The sequence below is a fragment of the Chroicocephalus ridibundus genome, chromosome 9, assembly GCF_963924245.1.
Source record: "Chroicocephalus ridibundus chromosome 9, bChrRid1.1, whole genome shotgun sequence".
Classification (NCBI taxonomy): domain Eukaryota; kingdom Metazoa; phylum Chordata; class Aves; order Charadriiformes; family Laridae; genus Chroicocephalus; species Chroicocephalus ridibundus.
Genome location: NC_086292.1, coordinates 9,479,792 through 9,494,157, shown reverse-complemented (window position 1 = coordinate 9,494,157; position 14,366 = coordinate 9,479,792). Strand labels below are relative to the sequence as shown.

At 52.6% G+C, this 14,366-nt stretch overlaps 1 protein-coding gene across 1 annotated transcript in view; it reads left to right on the top strand.

Annotated features, from left to right (window-relative positions):
* Positions 1-4,790: 4,790 nt before the first annotated feature.
* CD99L2 (CD99 molecule like 2) overlaps positions 4,791-14,366 on the top strand; it is a 40,356-nt gene continuing 30,780 nt past the window's right edge. Inside the window, exon 1 of the mRNA XM_063345857.1 lies at positions 4,791-4,916. Within this exon, the coding sequence (XP_063201927.1) occupies positions 4,859-4,916 (58 nt within the window). The 5' untranslated portion in view covers positions 4,791-4,858. The remainder of the gene's footprint in view (positions 4,917-14,366) is intronic.

Sequence of the window (14,366 nt, the reverse complement as noted above, 5' to 3'; positions counted from 1 at the left end):
AGGAGAGGAGGCAGCCCAGCCACGCCAGCTCCCGTTCCACACTGGGGACCTCCGGGCACATCCCTGTGCGCTATCCGGGCATACTCCCACGGAAGGGGAGAGCCTGGTCCACCCAATGCTGAAGTCCCCATCGCCGACACTCGAGCGTGTTCACGCGACGGCTTGAGTGACTCTTGCAAACCTTTTACGTAGGCACCGTGGCTTGTGTCAGTTACTCCGGTTTCAAACAGGTGCACGTAAGCCTTGTTTTAAGCAATTGGCTATCGTCCCAAGAGCAGACAAGGCCAGAATTAATTTTCTCTGTTTAATTTACGATTCAACAGTTTCATTCTAAAACTGTACGCCGGCGCTGGGGGACTGGCAGGTGCATTTAATCAGTACATAAACCATACCCAAGCACTCCTGTTTCTTCTCATTCCTGCGCACTCTAGCACGAGCACACCATTCCTCACACCCAAGCTGCTGCTTCGCTTTCTCTCCTCTTTCCCTTTTAAATGGCACAGACAGCTGACGAAGAGCCAGGCACTCACCTTGACCCAGACTCCAAGCTCCACCAGACTTTCTCAGCAGGAACAGCCAGGCTTGAAATGAGAGGTAATGCTTGGCAGGTGCTCCCAGGGGACTGGCCAAAAATAAATGCACTCTCCAGCTAATTTCCATCCAAGTACTACTAACATTTCTCCTTTAAAGCTAAAGCTTTTGATTTACGCAAGGCGAGGAGGTTTTGTGTTTGTTTGCAGGAGCAGTGGCAGACCCAGCACGCGACAGGGAATACGGAGACCCATTTTAAGCACTGACGTAAGGCACCCACGGTCCCCATACAGACAAAGGATCTTCTGGGTGTGATTCGGAGCACTGCAATGAGGAACCTGCCTCTCACCTTTGGTTATAGAAGGAGTCTAGACATCTAATTTAGGCAGATAAATGACATACTTAAAATTAGCTTGTACAAATATCTCCCGATGCATCAGTCCTGCAAGGAACCAGACAGGAGGCTCTCTGGGAAGATGGTTACAGCGAGAAGTGCGCGGCGCTTGGCAGGTGGTGAGCAGCACAGCCAGTCCGTTTACGGGCTCTACTGAGCTCTCACCTGAGCTCTACTCAGGTGTGACTTCCACCGGACGAGCCACCGCTGCCAGTCACAGCACGCCGCGGGCTGGGGGGGGCACCGAGCCCCAAAGACCCCTATCTGCTTCCCTCAGCTCAACTTCTGGCATCGAAGGAGGAAAGTCTGCTGGACCTCAGCTCTGGCACAGCAGCAGAGCCAGCAGCCCATTGCCCAGGGAAACCTGCTCCTTCCTTCTCCACGGTGATGCAACTGTGACGGAAGAGACTGGGAATATCCCCGAGTCCCTTAACCGCAGGGCCGCTGGGGCGGTGCAGGCTGAGGGCTGTTTGTAGCCTTGCCACCTCATACCACTGCTCGCTGCTTTTTTTCTTTTTTTTTTTTTTTTTTTTTAAGGAACCACTTGAATCATAACTTTAATCAAGACTTTAGAAAACAAGGCATTTAGAAAATTTGACCAGATGCGTTCCAGCTTCACAAGGGAATTTGAAAGACCCCCAAATTAGCAAATTTTTTTACTTAAGAAAGAATCGTTGCATTTGGAAACAGGGCCATAAAACAACAATACCTCAGGCGGGAGATGGGCACAGGTGGAAATGTAATTCAGCCTCTGAAATTGCTCATTTGAAATTGTGTATAGTATTTTCATTTTCCATCACGGATAACTGTGTGACAAGGCTATGCATTGCTACATGACAGCTCATTCTGCTTTTAAAACAGCAGCACTTCAGTAGCAGCTAAATTGATGCTTTTTATGTGTCCATCACTTATCAAGGGTAATTGATTAGTGCCTGCGAGGGGTTCTGAGATCTAACGGATTACATGTTCTGAGCCTGCTAAATTATTTGAATAGATTTAGGAAGAAAAAGATTCTAAATCAGATTTTTGTCTGACCCAGCATTACCTTTCCCAATCGGCATTTCCCCTTCCCTTTAAACATCTCCTCGCTCAGAGAGACAAGAGCGTGCTAAGCCCAGGGAGCAGATTTTCAAAGGCAGGGAAAAAAAAAAAAAAGTTAAGCATGATACCTGTTAAAACATAATGGGAAGCAAGTATATTTTCCCACCGAAAGTTTCTCTGATGGCTGTGTCTTCCGCTATTTTAAGATTACAGCTTTAATCTAGCTCCAGAGAAGAAAATATGAAGGTCGTAGCCCCCTCAAGCTTGGAGGAAAGCGATCCAAAGGGAAGACGGCACCGCGCTGCCGGACAACACGAGGCGTGCGAGGCTCCGGCTCCGGCCCCGGCACGGGCACATCCCCAGCGGAGCGACGGGAAGGGTTGAAGCCCGGGCTGCCCGCCTTAAACACACCCCGAAGCAAGAATAGCCTGGGCTCCTGGGCACAGGTCAGGCGACGCTGAGTCACTGCCTGGCCGGTCCCCAGCCTCTCCAGCTGCCTTGGGCTCGGCCTCCCTTAAAGCCACAACCGGCGCCCGTCGCACAGCTCCGGGGCACGGCCGCCCGGGGCCGGCACGCTGGGGCGTGGGCGGGTTTAGCCGGGATGCGCCGTTCCGACGTGAATTCCCGGGTCGTACCCGCCCCCTTTTCCCTCCAGATTCGGAGCGCAGCGCTGCTGCTGCCTGCCAATTAAACGCTGCATTCATACATTTCTGCGTAATTATGAATCGGCTCACAAGCACTGGCGCGCACCCCGGGCTCGCACGGCACGGCAAACAATATACTGTCACGGGTTGCATCAGCTGCTGCGATGCTCTCTCATGCCTTCGGGCTCGCTAAAGCTGATCTGACTCTAATATAATAGCCTTTTTACCCGCCTCCTCCCCCAACAATTACCAGAGGCTTGGAAAGGCATTGAAATGCAAATAGCTGATGGAGAGGTTATTGGGGAACCAGGGTGGGAAGGTACAAATGTTGCCCTGCTAGTTTCCTTTTAGTTTGACTCAAACGGGACTGTAATCCTGATTTTTCTCTTTGTATAAATAGGAAGAGAGGCAATATTGTGAATGCATGGATAGCTTTGTAGAGCAGCTGAACCGCATCTTCTCCCGCTTAGCCCCTCTATAACCTGGGACCCCTGTTCTTCCCGTTAGCTGCTGCAGCAGCAGAGAGAATTGCACAGTACAGACGCGTCCACAACTCCGACGGGATGATACGAGCACGCCAAACTCCGCCAATTTACTGAAACCCGCTCTGGTGTGGGGTTTGGAGACCTTCCCCCCCGCAGGTTTGTGGAAGGCAAGGCACTGGGAACCATGGAACCTGCAATGTTCTACGTGGCCATAGATGAAAATCAGCAATACAGCATCCCTTCCCCTGCCACATCCTTCAACCTGGGCACTTCCAAAGAGGACTGTAACTCCTCCATGGTCTATTTGCTCACTACCTTTTCAAGTGATGCTCCCACCAAGGGCAAAAAGGAAAAAAGACTGTCTGCACCCGAGGCAGTCCCGACACTCGGCTGGAGCAGCCGGTGACAGCAGTATCTCCCAACTGCTGTAAGGTGGGGTGGGACTAGGACAACCCAGACACTTCTTCAGGCTTTCAGTCCCTGCTAAAGCTTTAGGAATTCCTCCTAAATGCAGGCTGCTTCCTCACCCCCTTTTCTGTAGTGAAACAACCTATAAATATCAACAAAGATGATATTTACTGTATTATTAACAATTCCCTCCCCCCATTTAAGAGCTGTAGAGAAGAGGGTCCAGCACCTGGTGCACATGAACTACAAGGGGCAGCTTTTTTGCTTTGGCAAGGAGGTGGCTGAGGGCAGATCTAATCACAGCTTACAGATACTTAAGAGCAGTTATTAAGATGACAGAGCCAAACTCTTCTTGGCAGTGGCAGGCAACACAGCAGGGGGTGATGCCCAAAGACGCGGTCAGGGTCAGTGGGAGGGTCAGACTGGACCCAGGGGAATCTCCTCCACTGCGCAGTAGGGCAGCACTGCTGCAGGTCACCCAGGGAGGTGGGGGAGCCTGCATCCCTGGAGGTTTTCAACTCTCCACCAGACAAAGCCATGGCTGATGTGACCTGCTGCCCGTGGGCCCCACTCCGAGGGGGCGTTTGAGCTAGAGACCTCCAGAGGTCGCTTCCAGCCAACATTTCTATGGCTCCGTAACCTCCACATTAAAAACTTGGCATGAAAGGGTGAAATTGCAGCAGCTCCCCCCGCCCTGCACTTCTGCGGAGTCCCTTCCCGGCAGCGGGGCAGAGCACCCACGCCCGGCACCATCGCCCCATCCCGGCACCACCGCTGCCCCCCAGCCGGCAGAAACGGCCCCCACAGCCCCCGGGGTGCTGCCCTCCAGCCGGCACACACTGGCTCCCGCATCCCCGGAGGTGCTGCCCCCCCCCCCCCCCAGCCGCCACGCACGGCTCCCGCAGTCCCCGGGGTGCTGTTGCTGTCCCCCAGCGCCACACGCAGCCCCTACAGCCCTCGGGGGCGCTGCCCACCGCCACGCACGGACCCCACAGCCCCGGGGGGTGCTGCCCGCCGGTCGTTCCCCCCCCCCCCCCGCCAGCCGCTACAGCAGCATCGCATCCAGGCAGCAGCAACCCAAACCGCCCCCGGTTTCCTGCGCGTCTCCTCATCGCTGTCCGCAGCGCGGATTCTGCCCCCCCAACCACCACTTTGGGTGAGGAAATACGGAACCGAGCCCAGCGCACACACCCGGCGGGAGGCTGCAGGCCGGTGCCGGGGCTCGGCAACCCGCCGGGGGCGGGGGGCGGTGGCGGTGCCCGCCCCGCCCCGCCCCGTCCCGTCCCGCCCCGTCCCGCCCCGCCCGGCGGAGGCAGGCGGCCGTGCCCGCGGCAGACGCGCAGCCCCGCCGCGACATGGCCGGTCGCCGCCTCCTGGGGTTCCTCCTCGCCTCGGCCGCGCTGCTGGGCGCAGGTAGGGCGGCCGGGCCGCGGCTCGGCGGGGCGGCGGAGGGAGGGGGCGGCCCGGGAGGATGGGGATCGGGGAGGGAGGGGGGTGTCCCCGCGGGGCGCGGCGGGGGGCGGTTTGCGCATGATCGCGGCGCCGGGCCCGGCCCAGGCACGGCGGAACCCCCCAGTCCCTCCCCGTCCTCCCGGGGGTCACCCCCGAGGGGAAACCCCGCAGAGGTTGCAGCCCGCCCCCCCCTCACCCCCGCCGTGGGGGCTCCCCGGGTTGGATGCGACCCCTCGGTAGCATGCAGCCTTCCGGGGGAGGGGGATCACGGGGAGATGCACCCCCGAGAGGGTCCCTAGCAGGGGCTCCCGGGAGGATGCACTGCCCAGCGGATCGCCCTTGGGGGTGTGTGTGTGTGTGCACCCCCCGGGGCCCCACCCTGCGCAGAGCACCCCGGCACCGCAGCAGATGGCGGGGCGCCAGCCTGTGCGCCAGGGCCAGGCCCGGCCAAAGCCATCCCCCAGCCACCCCTTGTCCCCCCCACCCCCGGGCTCTGACCGTCCCCGCCAGCGCCTGTCCCCTCTCCCCCCGCTCGGCAGCTGGGGGATGCTCCTGCACAGGTATCTGACAGACACGATGGCTCTAAACCCGTCATTAGATGGTGATCGTGGTGATTAAAGCATCTCAGAATGCAGCGTACGCTTCTTTGTGACAAAGTGTCACAATGATGTTTAACCAAAATGTGCGGTGCTGCAGGTATAAAGCTCCGTAGCAGCCCGTGTCTCGGATAATCCGAAAGAGAGGGAGTCATGGAGTCATTAGGAAAGGAGTTTGGTTTTGTCTCTCTCCTTGCAGAGCTGTTGGATTAGCAGATTCTCCGTCTGACCCAAATTTCTTGGCCTGCTGGTTGTATTCTCACTCTTTTTTTAGTCCCACTGCTATTTCTGCAGATCAGAATAGTCTAACCCAGAAATCAGTCCCAGCTGGACAGTAGCGAGGAAGATAGGGGAAAAAAACATGCTTTTTGGGGGGGGAAGGGAGAATTAAAATCAATGCAAAGTTTACCACAATTCTTTGATTGTTTCCTTTAAAAAAAAAAACCAAACCTCTTAAAAAGCTGATTGTTTGAATAGGAAAAAAGTCCTCTTAAAGGTTGCACAGACAAAATAGACAGCAATTATGTAAAAGGGCTTGGGAAGGTTTTTCTAAAAAAAATCCAGTATTAGCTAGGAGGTACCTGTCAAACACAGACTGGTTAGAGGATATTGGCATCAAAACGAAGAGTGAACTGGGCTGTGAGCAGCTTTTGCTGCTGGAAGAGATTAGGTTTGCCGTGAGTCAGGCTGGAATTAGTCTCCGTTTGCGTTAGGTACTTACGTGCTCGTGCACCTGGAAGGGTAACAGCGTGGTACGGAGTTGCCTGTGCTTCCCAGTGTAGCGGCTACGTTTTTAAGCGGTGGATATCAGTTTGACAGGCTGAGCTAAGAGGCTGGGCATAAAGCCCTGATTTTAGATTTAAATAATAATTTTAAAAATCTGATTATTCAGCAGTAAAGCTGTTTGCATTCTGTGTTGTTTGCAGCGTGGGCAAAGGAAAACGCTATTCTGTTTCATTTTGGGGCGCTGCGCTGCAGGATCCAGCTCTTAAATACCCTTGGCTGTGTTTGTATCAAACCAAATTTCACCGAAACGTTTATAAATCATTCCTGCCAGTGCGGGGCTTCACAGGTAATTGAACAACATTAAATTCGGCTCCTGTCTGAGCTGCTCTGAGTTGCCTCTCCTAGAAATAACTGTATAAAGGTAAGGGGGCTCTGCATTTGCAGCCTCCTCCGGGCAGAGCCCCGCCGACACTGGGCGCGTAGAGATGAGACAGCGGTGCGTGCCTTCAGCCTTTCCACGTGGCCTCCGGTTCCTCACCCCGTGTTTATTTCCGTAGCGGCTCTCCAGACCCAGCGGTGGGTGCCTGCTCCTTCTCCGTCCCCCTCCCAAGGGTTTTGGGGCAGTTGTTTTGCAGCGCCCTGAGAGAGGCTCCGAGAGCCCTTCCCCACCCAAGCACGGAACTGGCCCTTTGGGTACCAGAGCATCCTCCCCACCCTCATCCCGTGCCCACAGGAAAATGTCAGGTGGCGGTAAGGACAGGGGTTTCTGAGGCAGGGTTTTCTACCCCAGCTCCTCAGTACAGCAGCAACAGAAATCAAATTTCTTCATTGCCTCTATTCGTTAGCTTTTTTTATGGCTGCTGCTTCTGAAACAGTCTTTCCAGCGCTGCCGATGGTGGGTCACAGACAGCCCGGTCTCTTGCAAGCTCAGAGGCTTACAAATTATCAAGAACAGCAAACTAGACACCAAAATTGGTACTTAGCGTGATTCCTGCAGCTGAGCTCCAGCTCCACCATTGACAGAAGAACAATGCGCATCTTGGCTAAGGCTGTCCAGTAAAGCAGGAACAAAACCCCACTTTCTAATTGAAAAAATATGGTAGGTTTTGGGTTTCTCTTTGGTCAAATTCCACTGTGTTTCCCTTCATATGTGACTGTGTGCATCAGTGCCCGGTGGGCTGTTGGACACAGCCGTGCTGCATCCATCCCCGCATCCGAGCTGCTGTGCGTCTTCTGCCCTCGCGACCCGTCTGGTGGTGGGTGCGATGCTGGAAATAGGAATTGCCCGTTTTCCAGAGCTGTGAGACTCTGGCATATTCGCGCAGTGCAGTGGGGGGCAGAAGCATTACAGTGTTTTGAGGTAGCGGAGGAAACCAAACGCCCTGCAAAGCCTTTCCGGAGGCGAGCGTTCCCTATGCTAGCGCATTGCATGTTATTTCAAATGCACAGATCCGTGGCTTTTCCAGAAACTAGTTATGTTTGAGTCATCCAGGGTTAGCCGTGTGTTTGTGCAAATGGATAAGGAAAACAGTCAAACAAGGAACTTTCTGCAGCTGTGTTTTTTCCCTCTCCTGTCCCCGCTCTGGTGGTAAGCCAGTAGAGAAATGCACTGATATGTTTTCACGGAAAGATGGCAAATTTGACATCTGAGGCCAGTGTTCTTGCAGGGAGCGCAAGGTTTCCTTTTGCAGGCCAGGCATGAAGGGGTACGTCCAGATTTTATGCTCTATGTTGGGCAAGAAAAGCGTGAAGAAAAACTTCATGGTGACAAACGGTCAACGAGAATGGTTGGGCACGTCCTCCAAAGTTGCAGAATCAGCAGTGACGGGCGGCTCTTCGCGTTGTCATCCCGTGTCTTAATAGACAGCGTCTCACAGATCACCTCTCCTCTCAAGTGTGACTACAATATCCCACCAGCAATTACAATAATTACTTAAATGTGAAAGTAATATTAGACAGTATAATTAGCTATTTATAACTGTTGCACAGATGGCTGCAGTCACTGCAGGCGGCTCCGCTGCACAGTCGCTGCACAACGGTGCCCAGCCGAGAGCGCGGGGAAAGCAGAAAGGAGCCAGCTCTTTTCCAGATGTTTTTCCAGGTGTCCGGGCTCTGCTTTGCCACGGGCAGCGGTGGACACAGCTGGCAGAAGAGGGGGTGCCGGTGCCGGGCGACACACCGGCTCCGTGCCCATCACTTGCCGGGGTCGGTCGCCACGGTTGTGCTGGGAGAGTTGCAGGGAGGAATTATTTGGAGGAGAAGCGAAAGCCTTGGTTTGGCATTGCTGCCGAAGCTGAAGGAGGTGGCAGCGTTGGGTGAAGCATTTACCTGCGCTAAAAATCTTTGTTATAATACATTATTGTGTTACTAAATTTATAATTACCAGGCATCAGCAGCGAGTCAAAGTAATACATTTAAGGAATAATTTTTACTTTGATAGGGTCTTTAGCACGTATGATAAAGTGGGAGAAGTTAAATTGGTTTTCTTACAAATTATCTCTGATCTTTGAACAAATATGCATTAATTAAATGTACCATGCCCAGATATTTATGTACAGAGCTTTGGAAATAATTAATTTCCATACTTCTGCTTGGATTTTGGAAATTTTCTTCCACCAGCCTAGTGATACCTATGCTTGGAAACAGCCATTTAACTCTTGGGCTTTTTTCCCCTCTACAAAAGTGTAATTTTTTTCCTTACATCTGTTGCAACCGTTTCAGCCCTTAAAGCACATAAAACAGAAGAGTCTATTGATCTCCAGTGTTGACTAGAATAAACTTTTAGGACTGCTCAGTTTAAAAACAAATTTGTTTCTCCTTGGAAAAATACCTCCTGGAGGTTTAAGGCATTGACTTTACAATTAACTAAAGGAAAAACTAGGGTTTTATTAGACAGCGCTTCTGAAGCCACTTTAATAACAAAACATATGTTTAATGAACTACATAGCACTGATGGCAAAGAGAAAACCTTTGCAATAATTCCTTTGTAATCTGATTGACTGATATAATTCACAACTGGTGGAAGAACTTGAATAGAGGAAAATGGGAGAAGATGAACGTGGCGTATCAAAACGCAGAACATGAAAGGACTTTTTTTGAAAAGGAAACTTCAAAGTTGGGGATCCAGATGCTGGAGTCACTAGCTGTGATGCGGGATACAAGCACAAGAGTGTTTGCTGAGCGAATGACGCTTTTGAGAAGAAAAGGGAGAGCCCCAGTACGAGCACATTAGCCATCGCAAAGCGAGGGGCAAATGCTTTCTGTAGACTTGCAGGGATTTCAGCAGAGCCGCACAGGGTCAGGCTTGGTTTTGATCTTCTGAAAGCTCAGCCTACTGGTGCGATGCGGATAAAGTTAATGCTAATATGTATTTACAAAACTGTCTTGTAGTCACTCCAAAATCCTTTTTCATTGCTTTCCAACCTTGCCTGAGAAACTCAGAAAATCATTGTGGTTGGAGTAGTGAGGCCACAGGCAGAAAAGCTGATGCTGAGCGCAAGCACCTCGTCCCTGAGATACCCAACCACACGAGCAGTGTCTTCAGGGAAGGAGTGGGGCAGGTCTGCTGTAGGGATTTAGTGCTGGCACGGCATGTGTGTGTAGAAAAGCCAAACCAGAGGCATTGGCAAGATTTTGGAGGTAGCATCTCAGACAGGGAGGATGGTTGCTGCGAACAGCATCGTTCTGCTGTTGGGAGGCTCCGCAGGTGAGGGGCGGCTGCCACGGGGTTGTCTCCAGCAAACAAGATGCTGGGGAGAAATAATTGCTCAGCACTTTGCTTGCCCTTTGAAATGCTGTCTTTGCCCGTGCGGAAGGAAATCTGCGTAGAAAGGGCTTGGAAGAAGTTGGGTCAAAGTTGGAAGAACGTTACTGAAATCCCACTTCAGAAGGATGCGCTCCTGGCCGGGTGTTCAGGGGTAACCAGCACGGGCTCCAGGAGGCGAGGAGGCAGGAGCTAAACAAGCAGAGGAGGTTTCCAGCCCCAGCTGGGGTGACAAAGAAGGTGCTTGTGCTGCAAGAGGGACATTAGATATGTGATAAAATTTCAAACAGCACATTAATCTGTGACCATAAAGTGTTGTCTGCTGACAAACATATGCTTTTAGGGGTAGGAGCTTAGGGAAAAGTCTCTGTCTCAGATCTCTGTATGACCTATATGGGGTGAAAGCAAGCAGCCTGGTGGAGCATGTGTCTCCACGATGACCAGCCACCTCCGTTCGGGTGTCCCGGATACTGCAGGACTTGAGTCATCTTTCCAGACAATACAATCTGAGCAAAGCTAATACCAGACCCCATCTACCTTGTTTGGAATAAAAACCTCGTAGAGTCCCATCCTGCCATCCAGTACATAGCATTCCCCTCGGAAATTTGCGTGGTTTTCACTACAGAGCCTGAGCATACCCCAGGGTATGCTCTCACGCTGTGAAGAGGTACAAAAACCAAGAACTGGCAAAACTTCCCCCTTGCCCAGCACGTTTTCCCACCCTGGAAGTTCTTTTTGCCAGCAAAATCCCCAGGCAACCTTTCCCCAACACAACGCCGGGCTGAAGAGGTCGCAGCCCCCCAGAGCCAAAGCATCCAGGGCGATGCTTCCAGCTGTGCAGGCCTGCCCTGAGCATCCCCCTGGCCCCCAGGCAAACCCCTGCTTTCTGACCCAGGTGCTTCAGCTGGGGTGGGTGTTCAGCCTGGCCCCACTCGCCGGGCATCAGCTACTGCTGCTGGTGACAGACCGTCTCACGCACTGTCAAGAGACCCTGAGCGGATGCCATGCAGTTTGTGTGTAATTATTTGCCAGGAAACTGGAATCTGTTATTTCCAAAAATCCATAGGACAGCACTAAGCTTTGAGCTGGTGTGCGTTCTTAAAAACGCACGTAAGTCCCAGTACATGTCTTTGGCCTCATGCAGAAAACAGAGCATTTTTAAGTGAGGTTAAATGTATGTTTGGAAAAAAAGGTATATTCCTTCTCCTTCGTTCTCTTTTGTAATGATGGTCTTAACCGAGTGAATGGTTCAGATACTTTTGCAGAGGAAATCTCAGAGCCCTTACACTTGAATTAAAGCAACAGTTTACAGACAGTTCATTTTGTAAATATTGGTGCTATTTCCTCCACCAGTAGGGTCAGAGGGAGCGAGAGACCTGTTGGTGGATTTCTCTTTGAACTCAGTGAGCTCCTGTTTTTATGTTTGTATTATTTCATGCCACATCAATAGCAAGCGGTGCTTTGGTTATAAAGGCAACTGTTCCCCTGGTGATGGGAGGCAAAGCCAGGTAGCTGTGCACCTCCTTCTTCTACAGAAGTGTTTTATCTCAGGATTATACAGCTTTAAAAAAAAAAATTGACATTTTAAATTATAGTCATTAAATAATTTTTTAAAAAAAACCTTGAAATTCTGTAACAAACTGTTTCAGAATTTGTCCTGATAAGTTGTCATTGACTTAACAGAAACACTTTTTTTCCCCTGGCAGAAGTATTTCAACAGACCTTTCCCACCTGCTCTGCTTTTCCCTCCCAGTAGTGCATCTGGGAGGCGATGGGAATGCAGTGGGTGCTCACCAGCCGGCTGCAGGCGCAGGCCCCGGGTGAAGCTGGCTTTACCTCCCCAGTTGCAGACGCAGCCTGTGCTGGGCACGGGGAGCAGCGGGGGCTGGATGCACACCCCAAACTCCGCTTCCCCGGGGACTCCTCTACGAAAGCAAGGAGCCAAACCCACCTTATTGAAAATGAGCCGGTGCAAAAGGCTGAGGGATGTGGCACAGCTTCCCATCACAGGCTCGACCAGCAGCTCCCCTTGCCGTGGGTGAGCCAAGAGGGATGGTCTCACAGCTGGTGGGCTGGGTGGGGGTGGCCTGGCCCAGCTGGCCATGGCTAAAATCGTCACCAGTTCCTGCTCCACCTGCTCAGAATTACTTCCAGCACATCTCTGCCCCTGCTTCCTCCTTGGGGGGGGTGCAGCCCCCCACCCTGTTGTCTCTCCGCGCTGGAAGCCCCTTCCCATGTCAGGATAGAGTGGTCCCTTGGCAGAACTGCCTGGGTCTGTGATGCTCCGGGGAGCAGCGGAGCCACCTCACCAAAACCATCAGGGAGCTGGAGCATGGCCGGGCCAGCCCTGTGTGTCTGCAGACAGCGAGCAGCGGAGGCTGGATCCTAAACCATGGATCCTAAACTATGGATCCTCCCCATCCAAATCCCCAGTACTTGCCCGGCGAGGTGCCATGGGCAGGCCAGCAGGCAGCGGTGGGCACTGCACCGCGGCCGCCGGCCAGGAGCCCTGCGTTGCAGGCTGTGGTGACAGGGACAGACAAATGTCTCCAGCCAGCGGAGAGGGCTGCGACCCCCTGCGCTTTCCCAGGGCCGTGCTCCATCTGCCAGCATCGCCGGAGTCGTCATTCCCACTATCGCTCGGCTTCCGATTGTTAATAGCATGGTACGGCAGGAGCAGCACATCCCAAGTGATGAACCAGCATTTTTACCGTGTAATTCTGTATTTACCTACTTTTAACTACAGCATCTTCTCTTGATCTTTGTCTGATGAGAGCAATCTCTTTCCGTCGGGAATCAGGTGATAAGCATTTAATCTCCCACTTCAGTTTTCTTTGGGCTCCTGCATCGCTGGCTTTGTCATCAGTTGTTCCGCGCTGGGTTATGAACAAAATGCTTTCATGCCAGAATTTGTTGTCTGGTTGATAAACAGACGTCTTTAGCCCTAGGCAAATTCATAGTCATTGCTTAACGTGGAAGCAGAAATCAAGTGGCTAATGTGAACGTACCTCATAATCTTTCTGAGTGGACAGCAGGCAGGAAAACATGAAAGCACCCCAATTTTCAGCCCTGCAGCCACAGACATAGAAGGAAAAGGAACTTGCTGTGTTTTCAGACCATCCCTAGGGATCACGAACCGAGTTGGGGTCCGTGTTTCCCACCCTGTGCCTGGTGAGGCTGGGCTGGGCGAAGGGCAGAGGCAACGCACCGGGATACAGGTGATGCTGCCTCCAAAGTGGTTCCAGCTCAGATCCTGCCTCCTGCTCCCGGCCTGCCCTTCCCTGGCAGGGCTGGCTCTCAGCATCCCCGCAAAGGGCCATGGCCATCCGTCCCCTCTGCTGCGGGGACACCAGGCTGGTCCCTGCTCGGGAGCAAGGTCACAGCACCCCCGCCTCTCCCCTTCCCTACCTGCGGGAAGGGTAATCTGGTTCTCTGGCAGACCCCGGCACACTGCATCTGGAGGGGAGCCAACCCGAGTCCTGGGTGACACACTGTTGGATCTTCTGTAACCTGAGAAAGTCACCTTTAACCATTCCCTATCCCAAGCAGCAGCATCAGTGCTAATTTTCCCTTGCAAACTTGCAAGGGGAAAATGCAAACGCAAGTGCAAACTCTGCCACTTGCAAAGTGGTTGGGGTCTGGGAATAAAAAAATTACGCCGTCCACATCCTTTCCCCCTTTAGGTATAATAAAGCATTCTTCTTTAAAAAAACCCAAACCAAACAAAGAGCAAAAGAGCGATAAGAAGAAACAACTCCCTTTCCCATCAGATGCACCTTTGAATGAATTACCTGAGGCGTTTTCCCAGAGAGGGTCAGAGATTTGCTCACTAGGCTCAGCAGCGGAGCCCGGGGGGGCTGGGACAGGCTGAGCTCCCCCTGCCCTCATTAGCCCTTGGCCACAATGTCCCTGTACCGAACCCAGGCATGGAAAGCTGGGCATCATCCCATCCTCCTCGCAGGTACAGCTGGGCTGAGGCACTGCCCAGCAAGGGAGGAACCTTAAATACTTGTGCTCAAAACCTTCCAGCCTTTCGCTCCTGGTGCAATTGATCTGGGACTAATTGAAAGCAGGTTTTGGCAATGCTGCGGCAGAGACCTCTTTGACACGAACCTCAAAGAACAACTGTCTTATTAAAGTTGCTTAGAAAACGTCACCTGCTCTACACGCGGAGATGTCAGAGCCCTTTGGAAACCTTGAAAGCTTTGAGTGCTGATACTGAAGAAAACCATTTCGATTGACGTCTTCTATCGCCTGAACAGGGCTACCCACTTTCCAACCACCCTGGGGTGGAAGAAGACCTGGTGAAACGTTTGTTTCACAAGG